This window comes from Pseudophryne corroboree, chromosome 5 (assembly GCF_028390025.1).
Source record: "Pseudophryne corroboree isolate aPseCor3 chromosome 5, aPseCor3.hap2, whole genome shotgun sequence".
Taxonomy (NCBI): domain Eukaryota; kingdom Metazoa; phylum Chordata; class Amphibia; order Anura; family Myobatrachidae; genus Pseudophryne; species Pseudophryne corroboree.
Window position 1 is genome coordinate 815,494,899 of NC_086448.1, and position 12,200 is coordinate 815,507,098.

At 47.0% G+C, this 12,200-nt stretch overlaps 1 protein-coding gene across 1 annotated transcript in view; it reads left to right on the forward strand.

Annotated features, from left to right (window-relative positions):
- The first annotated feature begins 548 nt into the window (after positions 1–548).
- KCNV1 (potassium voltage-gated channel modifier subfamily V member 1) overlaps positions 549–12,200 on the forward strand; it is a 144,293-nt gene continuing 132,641 nt past the window's right edge. The window contains exon 1 of the mRNA XM_063924489.1: positions 549–2,180. Coding sequence (XP_063780559.1) covers positions 1,160–2,180 — 1,021 coding nt within the window. The 5' untranslated portion in view covers positions 549–1,159. The remainder of the gene's footprint in view (positions 2,181–12,200) is intronic.

The window sequence follows — 12,200 nt, forward strand, 5'->3', positions numbered from 1 at the left end:
GATCTGAATTAGGCCCATGGTCTACACGCAGGGCTGCAGACCAAACACATTTAAATTATGCAGAAATGCTAATTTACACATAATTAAAGTACTAATGTATTTGCTAAATAGAGCCCTTAACTTTGACCTGTTTTGTTACATATTATCCCTAAGACTATTTACAACTGTGAGGTTTCTTTTCACCTTCACAAGTGCAGATAAGCCATCTTTCTGCTGTAGCATTATCTGTAGATTGAAAACAAGCATTTTGTTCCTGCTTCCAATTTCTTTCCACAACGTTTTATTCACACAAGACACATTAACTATATGGTAGCCCTTTCAGAGCGTCCCTTTGCAAAAGGACGTGTCATTTACACTGTATGACCAACAGGATGCGATATAAGCGCACTCGTGACTTGTTATACTTGTTAAATAACTGAGACACTCAAAAGAATAATGAACAGGAAAGAAAAAAGAAAAAGTACATATTATATGTCACATTTTATACAAAGTTAGATAAAACGTCTATTTTATGCAATGGGATTGAATGTAGTTAGTACTGTGGATGAGCATCCGCTGTCCACGGTGCTGAAACAAGCGAGGACGCGCTTGTTCCATTCCTCTGCACAGGGCGCTGTCCACCCGGCGGTGCTGAAAGCTCACAGGCGCTGAACGGCACATCAATGTACAGTCACTCGCTGTCCATGGTGCTGAAACGAGCGAGGACGCGGTTGTTCCATTCCTGCGTACAGGGCGCTGTCCACCCGACGGTGCTGAACGCTCACAGGCGCTTAACGGCACATCAATGTACAGTCACTCGCTGTCCATGGTGCTGAAACCTGTGATGAAGCGCCTGCCCCATTCTTGTTCACAGAACGCTGTCCACTATGCGAGGCTGGACACACACAGGAGCTTAATGCTGCATTAATGCAATTTGGGAACAGGCAGGGCGATATGTGAGCCCTCTTCTCACACTGGTCCACACAAGTTTTCAACGCCAAAGGGAGGGCAGTGCCAAGACAAAGGGAACAATTGACTTATCTGCATGTGCTACAGTATCCAGAGACAGTGAAGCAGAAGCCACTCTTTACAGGTAGTCACGACTAGAGAAAGTGAGCAGCAGCAGCCAGCAAAGGCATCAGACTGAAGGCAGAGGGGATCCAGCACACAGAGAGCACCCATGCTCCCTCATCTGTTTTGTTCGGATGTCCCATCCTCACCTGATGATGACGGGAGCATTAGGATGCACCCACGCTCAGCCAGCAGTCACATCAAGCTGACAAGACCCTTCCTTGTCTGCGAAAATGGGGACTCAGACTCTGCTCTGTCTTTGGACTCCAGTGTCTTTTGCAGCGATTATTCTGCAGCACCCCAAGATCATTTCACCATCAATGTTGGGGGCAGCAGGTTCATCATCTCGCAGCAAACCTTGTCCAGCCACCCGCATACACGCCTGGGCAGACTGGCATCAGGATGCGATGATGTGTATGACCTGTGTGATGATGCCAACTTGCTGGACAATGAGTATTTCTTTGATCGCAGCTCTCAGATGTTTGAGTACATAATTAACTACTACAAAACTGGGCGTCTGCATGTCATGGACCAGCTGTGTGCAGTGTCATTCCTTCAAGAGATAGAGTACTGGGGCATTGATGAGTTGAGCATTGATCACTGTTGCAGGGATAGGTACTTTAGGAAGAAACTTAGGATTGAAACACTGGACATTAAGAAGGATGAGGAGGAGGTAGAACCTGAAGAAGATGACTTCACTGGGGTTATTTTCGAGCAACTGAGACAGAAGCTATGGGACGTCCTGGAGAAACCTAGGTCATCGGTGGCTGCTAAAACCTTTGGCACCATCTCAATGACCTTTGTTATCGTTTCCATAGCCAACATGGTTCTCATCTCATCTGATATCAACACAGTAGACCCGCCTCTTTTAAATGTTTTGGAATATATCTGTATCACCTGGTTTACTGTGGAGCTGACTCTTAGGTTTCTCTGTGTCAAAGACAAATGCCTTTTCATGAAAAGTATTACTAACATTATAGACATTATTGCAATCTTACCCTTTTACATTACCCTTATAGTGGAAACCTGGTGTGGGGAGAGCACCAAACTGGAGAACGTTGGGAGGATTGTTCAAGTCCTCAGGCTGCTGAGATCATTAAGGATGTTAAAACTCGGTAGACATTCAACAGGTAATTTATTAGCTATTCACACTCTCCAGAATAGAGTATTAATAATGCATGCAGTGCTCTAGGTCAGGTTCAATTATATACTTTGAAGTTTGGGAATTCACACCATCACTAAAATTATTGACCAGCTGAGAACTAACCATTATAGCTTTGGTTATAATAAGGCTCAATCTCATGTATTGACACTCCAGGTGTACTTCATACAAGAACTGCTGTGTAAAATCATGATGAATGTGTTGTAAAATGCAAATTGAACTCCCCATAATTAACAGCTTCTCAAGGAAATACTAAATAATATATTTCATTAAACACTAGAGTGATGTTTTTCCCCTACACTGGAATAAAACCTATACTGTAGGCACTGAGGTTTTTAGTTTAAATCCTGACCAAGCACTATCTGTAATGTGGAGTTTGCATGTTCTCCCTTTATATGGTTCCCCCCACATGCTCTAGTTTCTTCCCACACTCCAATACATGCTGGTAGGTTAACTGACTTCTGACACAAAAATTAACCCTTGTGTGGATGTGTGTCTGTATTATAGGGAATATAGATTGTAAGCCTCAATGGGGCAGGGACTGATGTGAATCACTGAAATATTCTCTATAAAGCACTGTCAAATATGTGTTCTTTACTGTAATTTGAATAATGAGCGTTGGCCAGGAAAGAAGGATGTAAATAACTTGCTTCCTGGAGCTGTTGGGAGATTGGACTATGAGTGCAAAAGCTGGACTGAGAAGCTATGGGGATGCAGCTTCTCTTTTTGCCCATTAGACTCTATTCAGCAACAATGTCGATATTGTCCTGAATATTTTTTGAAAAACATTGCCACAATATTTTTGTCACAAATCTTTTCCCTGCTATTTGGGGGAAAAAATTCTGTGATTATGTTAACCTCTGTCCCTGTGAGGTCTCAGCATAGTATACATACTATAGTCATAGAAGAGGCAACTATTTTTTAATATACAGTAAGCAATATTCATAAGACTGCAGCTTAGTCATAGGGACTAATTACAGAACTGAGGAAACTCTTTGTACTGTACCTCAGAGATGTAACTATAGTAGTTGTTATCAAACTCATCAGCTGCATTCTCAACCAGCCCAGTACAGGTTGCAGGACTGTTTATGTAATATTTGTATGTCACTGGTTCAAACCTCTTATTGACTGTACAGTATCTGCCTGTCATGCAATGATGTAATAATACATTGCAACATAGTAACATAGTTTATAAGGTTGAAAAAAATACAGTATGTGCATTGAGTTCAACCTGTTTGTGATCTCCTTCACTGAAATATTTGTAAGACTAACTTTAACTGTGGTGAATGTTTAGCTGTAAACTAAAATACTCAGTTTTTTTTACTAATACTATAGTATATGATTTACCCACCATAACCCTGTATATCCTTACCCATTAGGAACTTCTCTAGCCCATTCTTAAAAGTAATGACCGAGTCTGCCATTACTACTCCCTCAGGCAGGGAATTCCATATATGTATTGTCCTTACTATGAAGAAACCTTTCCATCTCAGTGTGCAAAATCTCCTCTCCTCTCCTCTAACCTAAGCGGGTGTCCACGTGTCCTTTTTGATGATCTTACAAAAAACAAATCCCCCACTAGTTCTAAGTATTGTCCCCTTTTATATTTGTAAATGTTAATCATGTCCCCTCGTAATCTCCTTATTCCAGTGTAAAAATGCTTAGCCTAGCAAGCCTTTCCTCGTATTCTAGCGTCTCCACTACCTTATTCAATTTGGTCGCCCGTCTCTGAACATTTTCTAGTTCCAGGATATCCTTTTTGTAGTATGGTGCCCATAATTGTGCAGAATTATAAAAGCAGGTGTATGATCACAGAAAACAAGATAAGAAGCCAATTTTCAGCAGGCTCCACATGGCTGACATTCAGCAAAATAACCCCGAAAGCATTTTTCATGATTTTCTTATTTTATAGAAGTCCTGAGATGGAATAAGAGAAGCCGTATTGTAATAATACATGTAACACTACAACATTGTTTAAAATGTTTCACCGTGAAAGGGCGAGAACTAGCAAATCCTACCATCATTACCACCAGCGTAGTGTTTTTACTGGGGGTAATGCTTTGTTGTATACAGAAATTTAAAAAAAGGTTTTATCACTGTTAAAAACTTCCATTTTTACCAGCAGTAGTGTTCTTCACATTATAAGGTAACAATTAAATGGTAACAATGGGGTAAATTTACTAAGGTGGGAGTTTTTTAGAATTGGTGATGTTGCTCATAGCAACCAATCAGATTTTACTTAACATTGATCTAGCTGGTTCTAGAAGACAATAGAATGTGATTGGTTGCTATGGGCAACATCACCAATTCTAAAAAAAAAAACCTCCCACCTTAGTAAATTTACCCTAATGTATTTATTAATTTATGTGTGATGTTACTTCTTAATGATTTTTCAATTTTCTGTGACTCTGAAATATTTTTTGCTTTGAGTGCGGTAGAGAAATAATATTACACCTGTGGCCGATGATTCTGTAAGACATACGCCTCTCTTTAAAACTTCAAACGGGCTCTCAGAAGTCATTTCTTCATCAAATACATTCATCTCTCATCCTAATCCTCTGGTTCTTGCTCACTGTCTACCCCATCTGTGTCACCCATGTATGTGTTTCCCACCCCTTTAGAGTGTAAGCTCTTAGAAGCAGGTCCCTCACTTATGCTATCATCTACTACATACTCCTTTCATTGGCACCTAACCCTTGGTTTCCACCACCCTGCTGCTTATTTGAGTGATGCAGGATCTTTATATACCATGTACTTGTCTTGTATTATAAATCACTGTTTATTTGTGTGCCCATATGTTTATTTACTTTGTTAGGCACTGTAGAATTCTTGTGGGAACACTTAAATTAAAGATGATGATGATGATGATGATGATGATAATAATGATGATAATAATAATAATAATAATAATACTGCAGTAAGTGGACACAGGGACCAACAAACTTCATAAGATTTCCCTACTCTTAGTTAAACATCATGGAAATCATATACTATTAAAATGTTTTCAGATTATGTTTCTATGGGTAAAAACTAGACACAGAAATAACAGGGGCGTTTCTACAGAGGAGGGGGCCCATGTGCACCTCCGGGTGGGTACCCCCCTCTGAACGGCGCTGTAGACTCCGGCATTGTGCCGGAGTCTACTATGCATGCGCAGGACTGCGGAAACATGGCACCTGCCATGATCCGGAGACCAAATTGGCTACTGTGCATGCGCAGCAGCCATTTTGGTGGCGATTTCTGCCATGATTGCTGCACCAGCCGCCAGACTCCGGTAAGGTAAGTATTTGAATGGGTGCAGTGTGTGCAGTGTGGGCCCCCCCTGGACCCAGGGGCCCATGTGCACTGCACACATTGCACCCATTATAGAAACGCTAATGAGAAACAAGTAATAAGTGCTCCTGATCCCCAAAGATCCTTTCTGTCCAGTCCATTGAGTGTTCTTTATATTTTTTTCTCCTTTATCATTTATGATGTTACCAACACCCCCAGTGGTAGTGCCCTTACTTGAGTTCTGCTTGAGAAAAAGACCTCCAAGCAATGGCGTAGATGCCATAGGTGCAGGGAGTGCAGCTGCTATGGGGCCCAGAGCTGAGAGGGGCCACCTTCCCTGTCACAGTTACATGTGTTATATACAGGGGTGTAGCTACCATAGGTGCAGGGAGTGCAGCTGCTATGGGGCCAGAGCTGAGAGGGGCCACCTTCCCTGTCACAGTTACATGTGTTATATACAGGGTGTAGCTACCATAGGTGCAGGCAGTGCAGCTGCTATGGGGCCCAGAGCTGAGAGGGGCCACCTTCCCTGTCACAGTTACATGTGTTATATACAGGGTGTAGCTACCATAGGTGCAGGGAATGCAGCTGCTATGGGGACCAGAGCTGAGAGGGGCCACCTTCCCTGTCACAGTTACATGTGTTATATACAAGGGTGTAGCTACCACCATAGGTGCAGGGAGTGCAGCTGCTATGGGGCCCAGAGCTGAGAGGGGCCACCTTCCCTGTCACAGTTACATGTGTTATATACAGGGTGTAGCTACCATAGGTGCAGGGAGTGCAGCTGCTCTGGGGCCCAGAGCTGAGAGGAGCCATCTTCCCTGTCACAGTTACATGTGTTATATACAGGGTGTAGCTACCATAGGTGCAGGGAATGCAGCTGCTATGGGATACAGAGCTGAGAGGGGCCACCTTCCCTGTCACAGTTACATGTGTTATATACAGGGTGTAGCTACCATAGGTGCAGGGAGTGCAGCTGCTATGGAGCCCAGAGCTGAGAGGGGCCACCTTCCCTGTCACAGTTACATGTGTTATATACAGGGTGTAGCTACCATAGGTGCAGGGAATGCAGCTGCTATGGGGACCAGAGCAGAGAGGGGCCACCTTCCCTGTCACAGTTACATGTGTTATATACAGGGTGTAGCTACCATAGGTGCAGGCAGTGCAGCTGCTATTGGGCCCAGAGCTTAGAGAGGCCACCTTCCCTGTCACAGTTACATGTGTTATATACAGGGTGTAGCTACCATAGGTGCAGGGAGTGCAGCTGCTATGGGGCCCAGAGTTGAGAGGGGCCACCTTCCCTGTCACAGTTACATGTGTTATATACAGGTGTGTAGCTACCATAGGTGCAGGGAGTGAAGCTGCTATGGGGCCAGAGCTGAGAGGGGCCACCTTCCCTGTCACAGTTACATGTGTTATATACAGGGCGTAGCTACCATAGGTGCAGGGAGTGCAGCTGCTATGGGGCCCAGAGTTGAGAGGGGCCACCTTCCCTGTCACAGTTACATGTGTTATATACAGGGTGTAGCTACCATAGGTGCAGGCAGTGCAGCTGCTATGGGACACAGAGCTGAGAGGGGCCACCTTCCCTGTCACAGTTACATGTGTTATATACAGGGTGTAGCTACCATAGGTGCAGGCAGTGCAGCTGCTATGGGGACCAGAGCTGAGAGAGGCCGCCTCCCCTGTCACAGTTACATGTGTTATATACAGGGTGTAGCTACCATAGGTGCAGGGAGTGCAGCTGCTATGGGGCCCAGAGTTGAGAGGGGCCACCTTCCCTGTCACAGTTACATATGTTATATACAGGGCGTAGCTACCATAGGTGCAGGGAGTGAAGCGGCTATGGGGCCAGAGCTGAGAGGGGCCACCTTCCCTGTCACAGTTACATGTGTTATATACAGGGTGTAGCTACCATAGGTGCAGGGAGTGCAGCTGCTATGGGGCCCAGAGCTGAGAGGGGCCACCTTCCCTGTCACAGTTACATGTGTTTTATACAGGGTGTAGCTACCATAGGTGCAGGGAATGCAGCTGCTATGGGACACAGAGCTGAGAGGGGCCACCTTCCCTGTCACAGTTACATGTGTTATATACAGGGTGTAGCTACCATAGGTGCAGGGAGTGCAGCTGTTATGGAGCCCAGAGCTGAGAGGAGCCACCTTCCCTGTCACAGTTACATGTGTTATATACAGGGTGTAGCTACCATAGGTGCAGGCAGTGCAGCTGCTATGGGGACCAGAGCTGAGAGAGGCCGCCTCCCCTGTCACAGTTACATGTGTTATATACAGGGTGTAGCTACCATAGGTGCAGGGAGTGCAGCTGCTATGGGGCCCAGAGTTGAGAGGGGCCACCTTCCCTGTCACAGTTACATATGTTATATACAGGGCGTAGCTACCATAGGTGCAGGGAGTGAAGCGGCTATGGGGCCAGAGCTGAGAGGGGCCACCTTCCCTGTCACAGTTACATGTGTTATATACAGGGTGTAGCTACCATAGGTGCAGGGAGTGCAGCTGCTATGGGGCCCAGAGCTGAGAGGGGCCACCTTCCCTGTCACAGTTACATGTGTTTTATACAGGGTGTAGCTACCATAGGTGCAGGGAATGCAGCTGCTATGGGACACAGAGCTGAGAGGGGCCACCTTCCCTGTCACAGTTACATGTGTTATATACAGGGTGTAGCTACCATAGGTGCAGGGAGTGCAGCTGTTATGGAGCCCAGAGCTGAGAGGAGCCACCTTCCCTGTCACAGTTACATGTGTTATATACAGGGTGTAGCTACCATAGGTGCAGGGAGTGCAGCTGCTATTGGGCCCAGAGCTGAGAGGGGCCACCTTCCCTGTCACAGTTACATGTGTTATATACAGGGTGTAGCTACCATAGGTGCAGGGAGTGCAGCTGCTATGGGGCCCAGAGCTGAGAGGGGCCACCTTCCCTGTCACAGTTACATGTGTTATATACAGGGGTGTAGCTACCATAGGTGCAGGGAGTGCAGCTGCTATGGGGCTCAGAGCTGAGAGGGGCCACCTTCCTGTCACTGTTACATGTGTTATATACAGGGTGTAGCTACCATAGGTGCAGGGAGTGCAGCTGCTATGGAGCCCAGAGCTGAGAGGGGCCACCTTCCCTGTCACAGTTACATGTGTTATATACAGGGTGTAGCTACCATAGGTGCAGGGAATGCAGCTGCTATGGGGACCAGAGCAGAGAGGGGCCACCTTCCTTGTCACAGTTACATGTGTTATATACAGGGTGTAGCTACCATAGGTGCAGGCAGTGCAGCTGCTATTGGGCCCAGAGCTTAGAGAGGCCACCTTCCCTGTCACAGTTACATGTGTTATATACAGGGTGTAGCTACCATAGGTGCAGGGAGTGCAGCTGCTATGGGGCCCAGAGTTGAGAGGGGCCACCTTCCCTGTCACAGTTACATGTGTTATATACAGGTGTGTAGCTACCATAGGTGCAGGGAGTGAAGCTGCTATGGGGCCAGAGCTGAGAGGGGCCACCTTCCCTGTCACAGTTACATGTGTTATATACAGGGCGTAGCTACCATAGGTGCAGGGAGTGCAGCTGCTATGGGGCCCAGAGTTGAGAGGGGCCACCTTCCCTGTCACAGTTACATGTGTTATATACAGGGTGTAGCTACCATAGGTGCAGGCAGTGCAGCTGCTATGGGGACCAGAGCTGAGAGAGGCCGCCTCCCCTGTCACAGTTACATGTGTTATATACAGGGTGTAGCTACCATAGGTGCAGGGAGTGCAGCTGCTATGGGGCCCAGAGTTGAGAGGGGCCACCTTCCCTGTCACAGTTACATATGTTATATACAGGGCGTAGCTACCATAGGTGCAGGGAGTGAAGCGGCTATGGGGCCAGAGCTGAGAGGGGCCACCTTCCCTGTCACAGTTACATGTGTTATATACAGGGTGTAGCTACCATAGGTGCAGGGAGTGCAGCTGCTATGGGGCCCAGAGCTGAGAGGGGCCACCTTCCCTGTCACAGTTACATGTGTTTTATACAGGGTGTAGCTACCATAGGTGCAGGGAATGCAGCTGCTATGGGACACAGAGCTGAGAGGGGCCACCTTCCCTGTCACAGTTACATGTGTTATATACAGGGTGTAGCTACCATAGGTGCAGGGAGTGCAGCTGTTATGGAGCCCAGAGCTGAGAGGAGCCACCTTCCCTGTCACAGTTACATGTGTTATATACAGGGTGTAGCTACCATAGGTGCAGGGAGTGCAGCTGCTATTGGGCCCAGAGCTGAGAGGGGCCACCTTCCCTGTCACAGTTACATGTGTTATATACAGGGTGTAGCTACCATAGGTGCAGGGAGTGCAGCTGCTATGGGGCCCAGAGCTGAGAGGGGCCACCTTCCCTGTCACAGTTACATGTGTTATATACAGGGGTGTAGCTACCATAGGTGCAGGGAGTGCAGCTGCTATGGGGCTCAGAGCTGAGAGGGGCCACCTTCCTGTCACTGTTACATGTGTTATATACAGGGTGTAGCTACCATAGGTGCAGGGAGTACAGCTGCTATGGGGCTCAGAGTTGAGAGGGGCCACCTTCCCTGTCACAGTTACATGTGTTATATACAAGGGTGTAGCTACCATAGGTGCAGGGAGTGTAGCTGCTATGGGACCAAGAGCTGAGAGGGGCCACCTTCCCTATGACAGTTACATGTGTTATATACAGGGTGTAGCTGCCATAGGTGCAGGGAGCGCAGCTGCTATAAGACCCAGAGCTGAGAGGGGCCACCTTCCCTGTCACAGTTACATGTGTTATATACAGGGTGTAGCTGCCATAGGTGCAGGGAGTGCAGCTGCTATGGGACCCAGAGCTGAGAGGGTCCACCTTCCCTGTCACCATTACATGTGTTATATCATTTTTTTCACCATAGGGGCCTTTACATATTTTTGCCTTGGGGCCTACAATATACACTATATGGACAAAAGTATTTGGACGCCTGACCATTACACCAACAGGTGCTTAATTTTATACACTTGTGGCAATGGGTCTGATTGAAACACCTGAATTCCATAAGTAACAGGTGTGACCAAAAACTTTTGCCCATATAGTGTATCTAGTTATGCCCCTTTTCAGGGCGGGTGTGTGACGTCAGCTCCGGCCCGAATCAACCTGATTCTATCGCACTGTAGGAGTAAGTCAGGGGCTACGCACAGACTGGAAAAATAATTTGATGGTGAGTGAGTTGCGAACGGATTTACATCTGACCAATGTTTGCAAAGCTTTTCGCACAGCGTATGCAGACTTGCATGGGGCAGTTCTTCACTCTGGGTGGACGGCGACTATCCATTCGCAAAGCTCTACAAATATGCAGAGGAGCGATCAGGTCTGAATTAGGCCATTAGAGTGCAAGCTCTACTGGGGCAGGGACTGATGTGAATGGGCAAATATTCTCTCTAAAACGCTGCGGAATATGTGTGCGCTGTATGAATAGCTGTTAATAAATAATAATAATAATAATTAATGAACTGGAGGGCATTATAACGTTACATAATATGAACTGGGGACACTCTACGTCATAATGTGAATTGGGGGTACTGTGTTTCATAATATGTACTGACAGCCCTACAATGACATCCTAGGGGTTATTCAGGTCCAGTCGCTGTGGCTAGTTCATGCGCAAAGGGGTGGTATTCAGTATGCCGGCTGTTGGGATCCCGGCGCTCAGTATACCGGCGCCGGAATCCCAACACCCAGCATACCGAAAAATATTTTCCCTCTTGGGGGTCCACGGGAGAATTAATAGCATTGTGCATGGAGCGTGCCACCGTGCCTGTAGCGTGACGAGCGCAGTGAGCCCGCAAGGGGCTCATTTGTGCTTGTCCAGCTGTCGGCATGCTGGCGGTCGCGACCCTGGCACCGGTATGCTGGGTGCCGGGATCCCGGTCACCGGCATACCATACTACATTTGTGGAAAGTGGTGATGTTTGGTACTTTGCGCATGCGAAGGACCCCTTCGCCGGAAGCAGGACGGCAGCAGACTCTCATTGATATACAGTGTGCTGCTGCTCGGGGGTGGGGAAAGGACAGTGATGGCATCCGTTATCCAAACAGAGGCGTGTTTCCGCCGTCTATGGGGAGGGATGAGGCCAGGATCTCTGTCGCAGAACAGAGATTTTCTGGCCTCTGCAACAGGCGGCTTGGACGGCTCCATAGGTGCCGCAATCGGCCCGATGGTCTTTTAGTGATCCAGTGCTGCGGGCCAGGAAGCAGGTTGGATCACTGCTGCAGCAGGAGTCGTCTGCGTGTAATAGACGCCTCCTGCTGCATCACCATACAGCGCTGTCACTGCTCCTTCCAAGGGAGTGGAAACAAATCCAATCACATCTGACCCATCATGTGACCTGGGACACTACTATGGATTATAAAATAAACAAGGGCACTATTATGGGGCATAAAATTAACAACTGCTGTGGCGAGATGTCTCTCTAGAAGCATCGGGACAGGAGCGCCATCAAAATGTTGCAGCGGAGTCCACAAAGTTCTGGTTATGCCTCTGCCTCCTGGGTTTCTTTTCACTAGATTCACCCCAAATTCCACTGAGTTCGACATCGCACATTCATATAGGGAAAGAAGAGGACAAACCCAGCGCAGTACCATTAAAACTCACAATTTTATTTACATTTATCCATACGTACACTTCCAATGTAAACAGTTATAAAAATCCTTATATATACATAAATCCCAGCTTGCCTA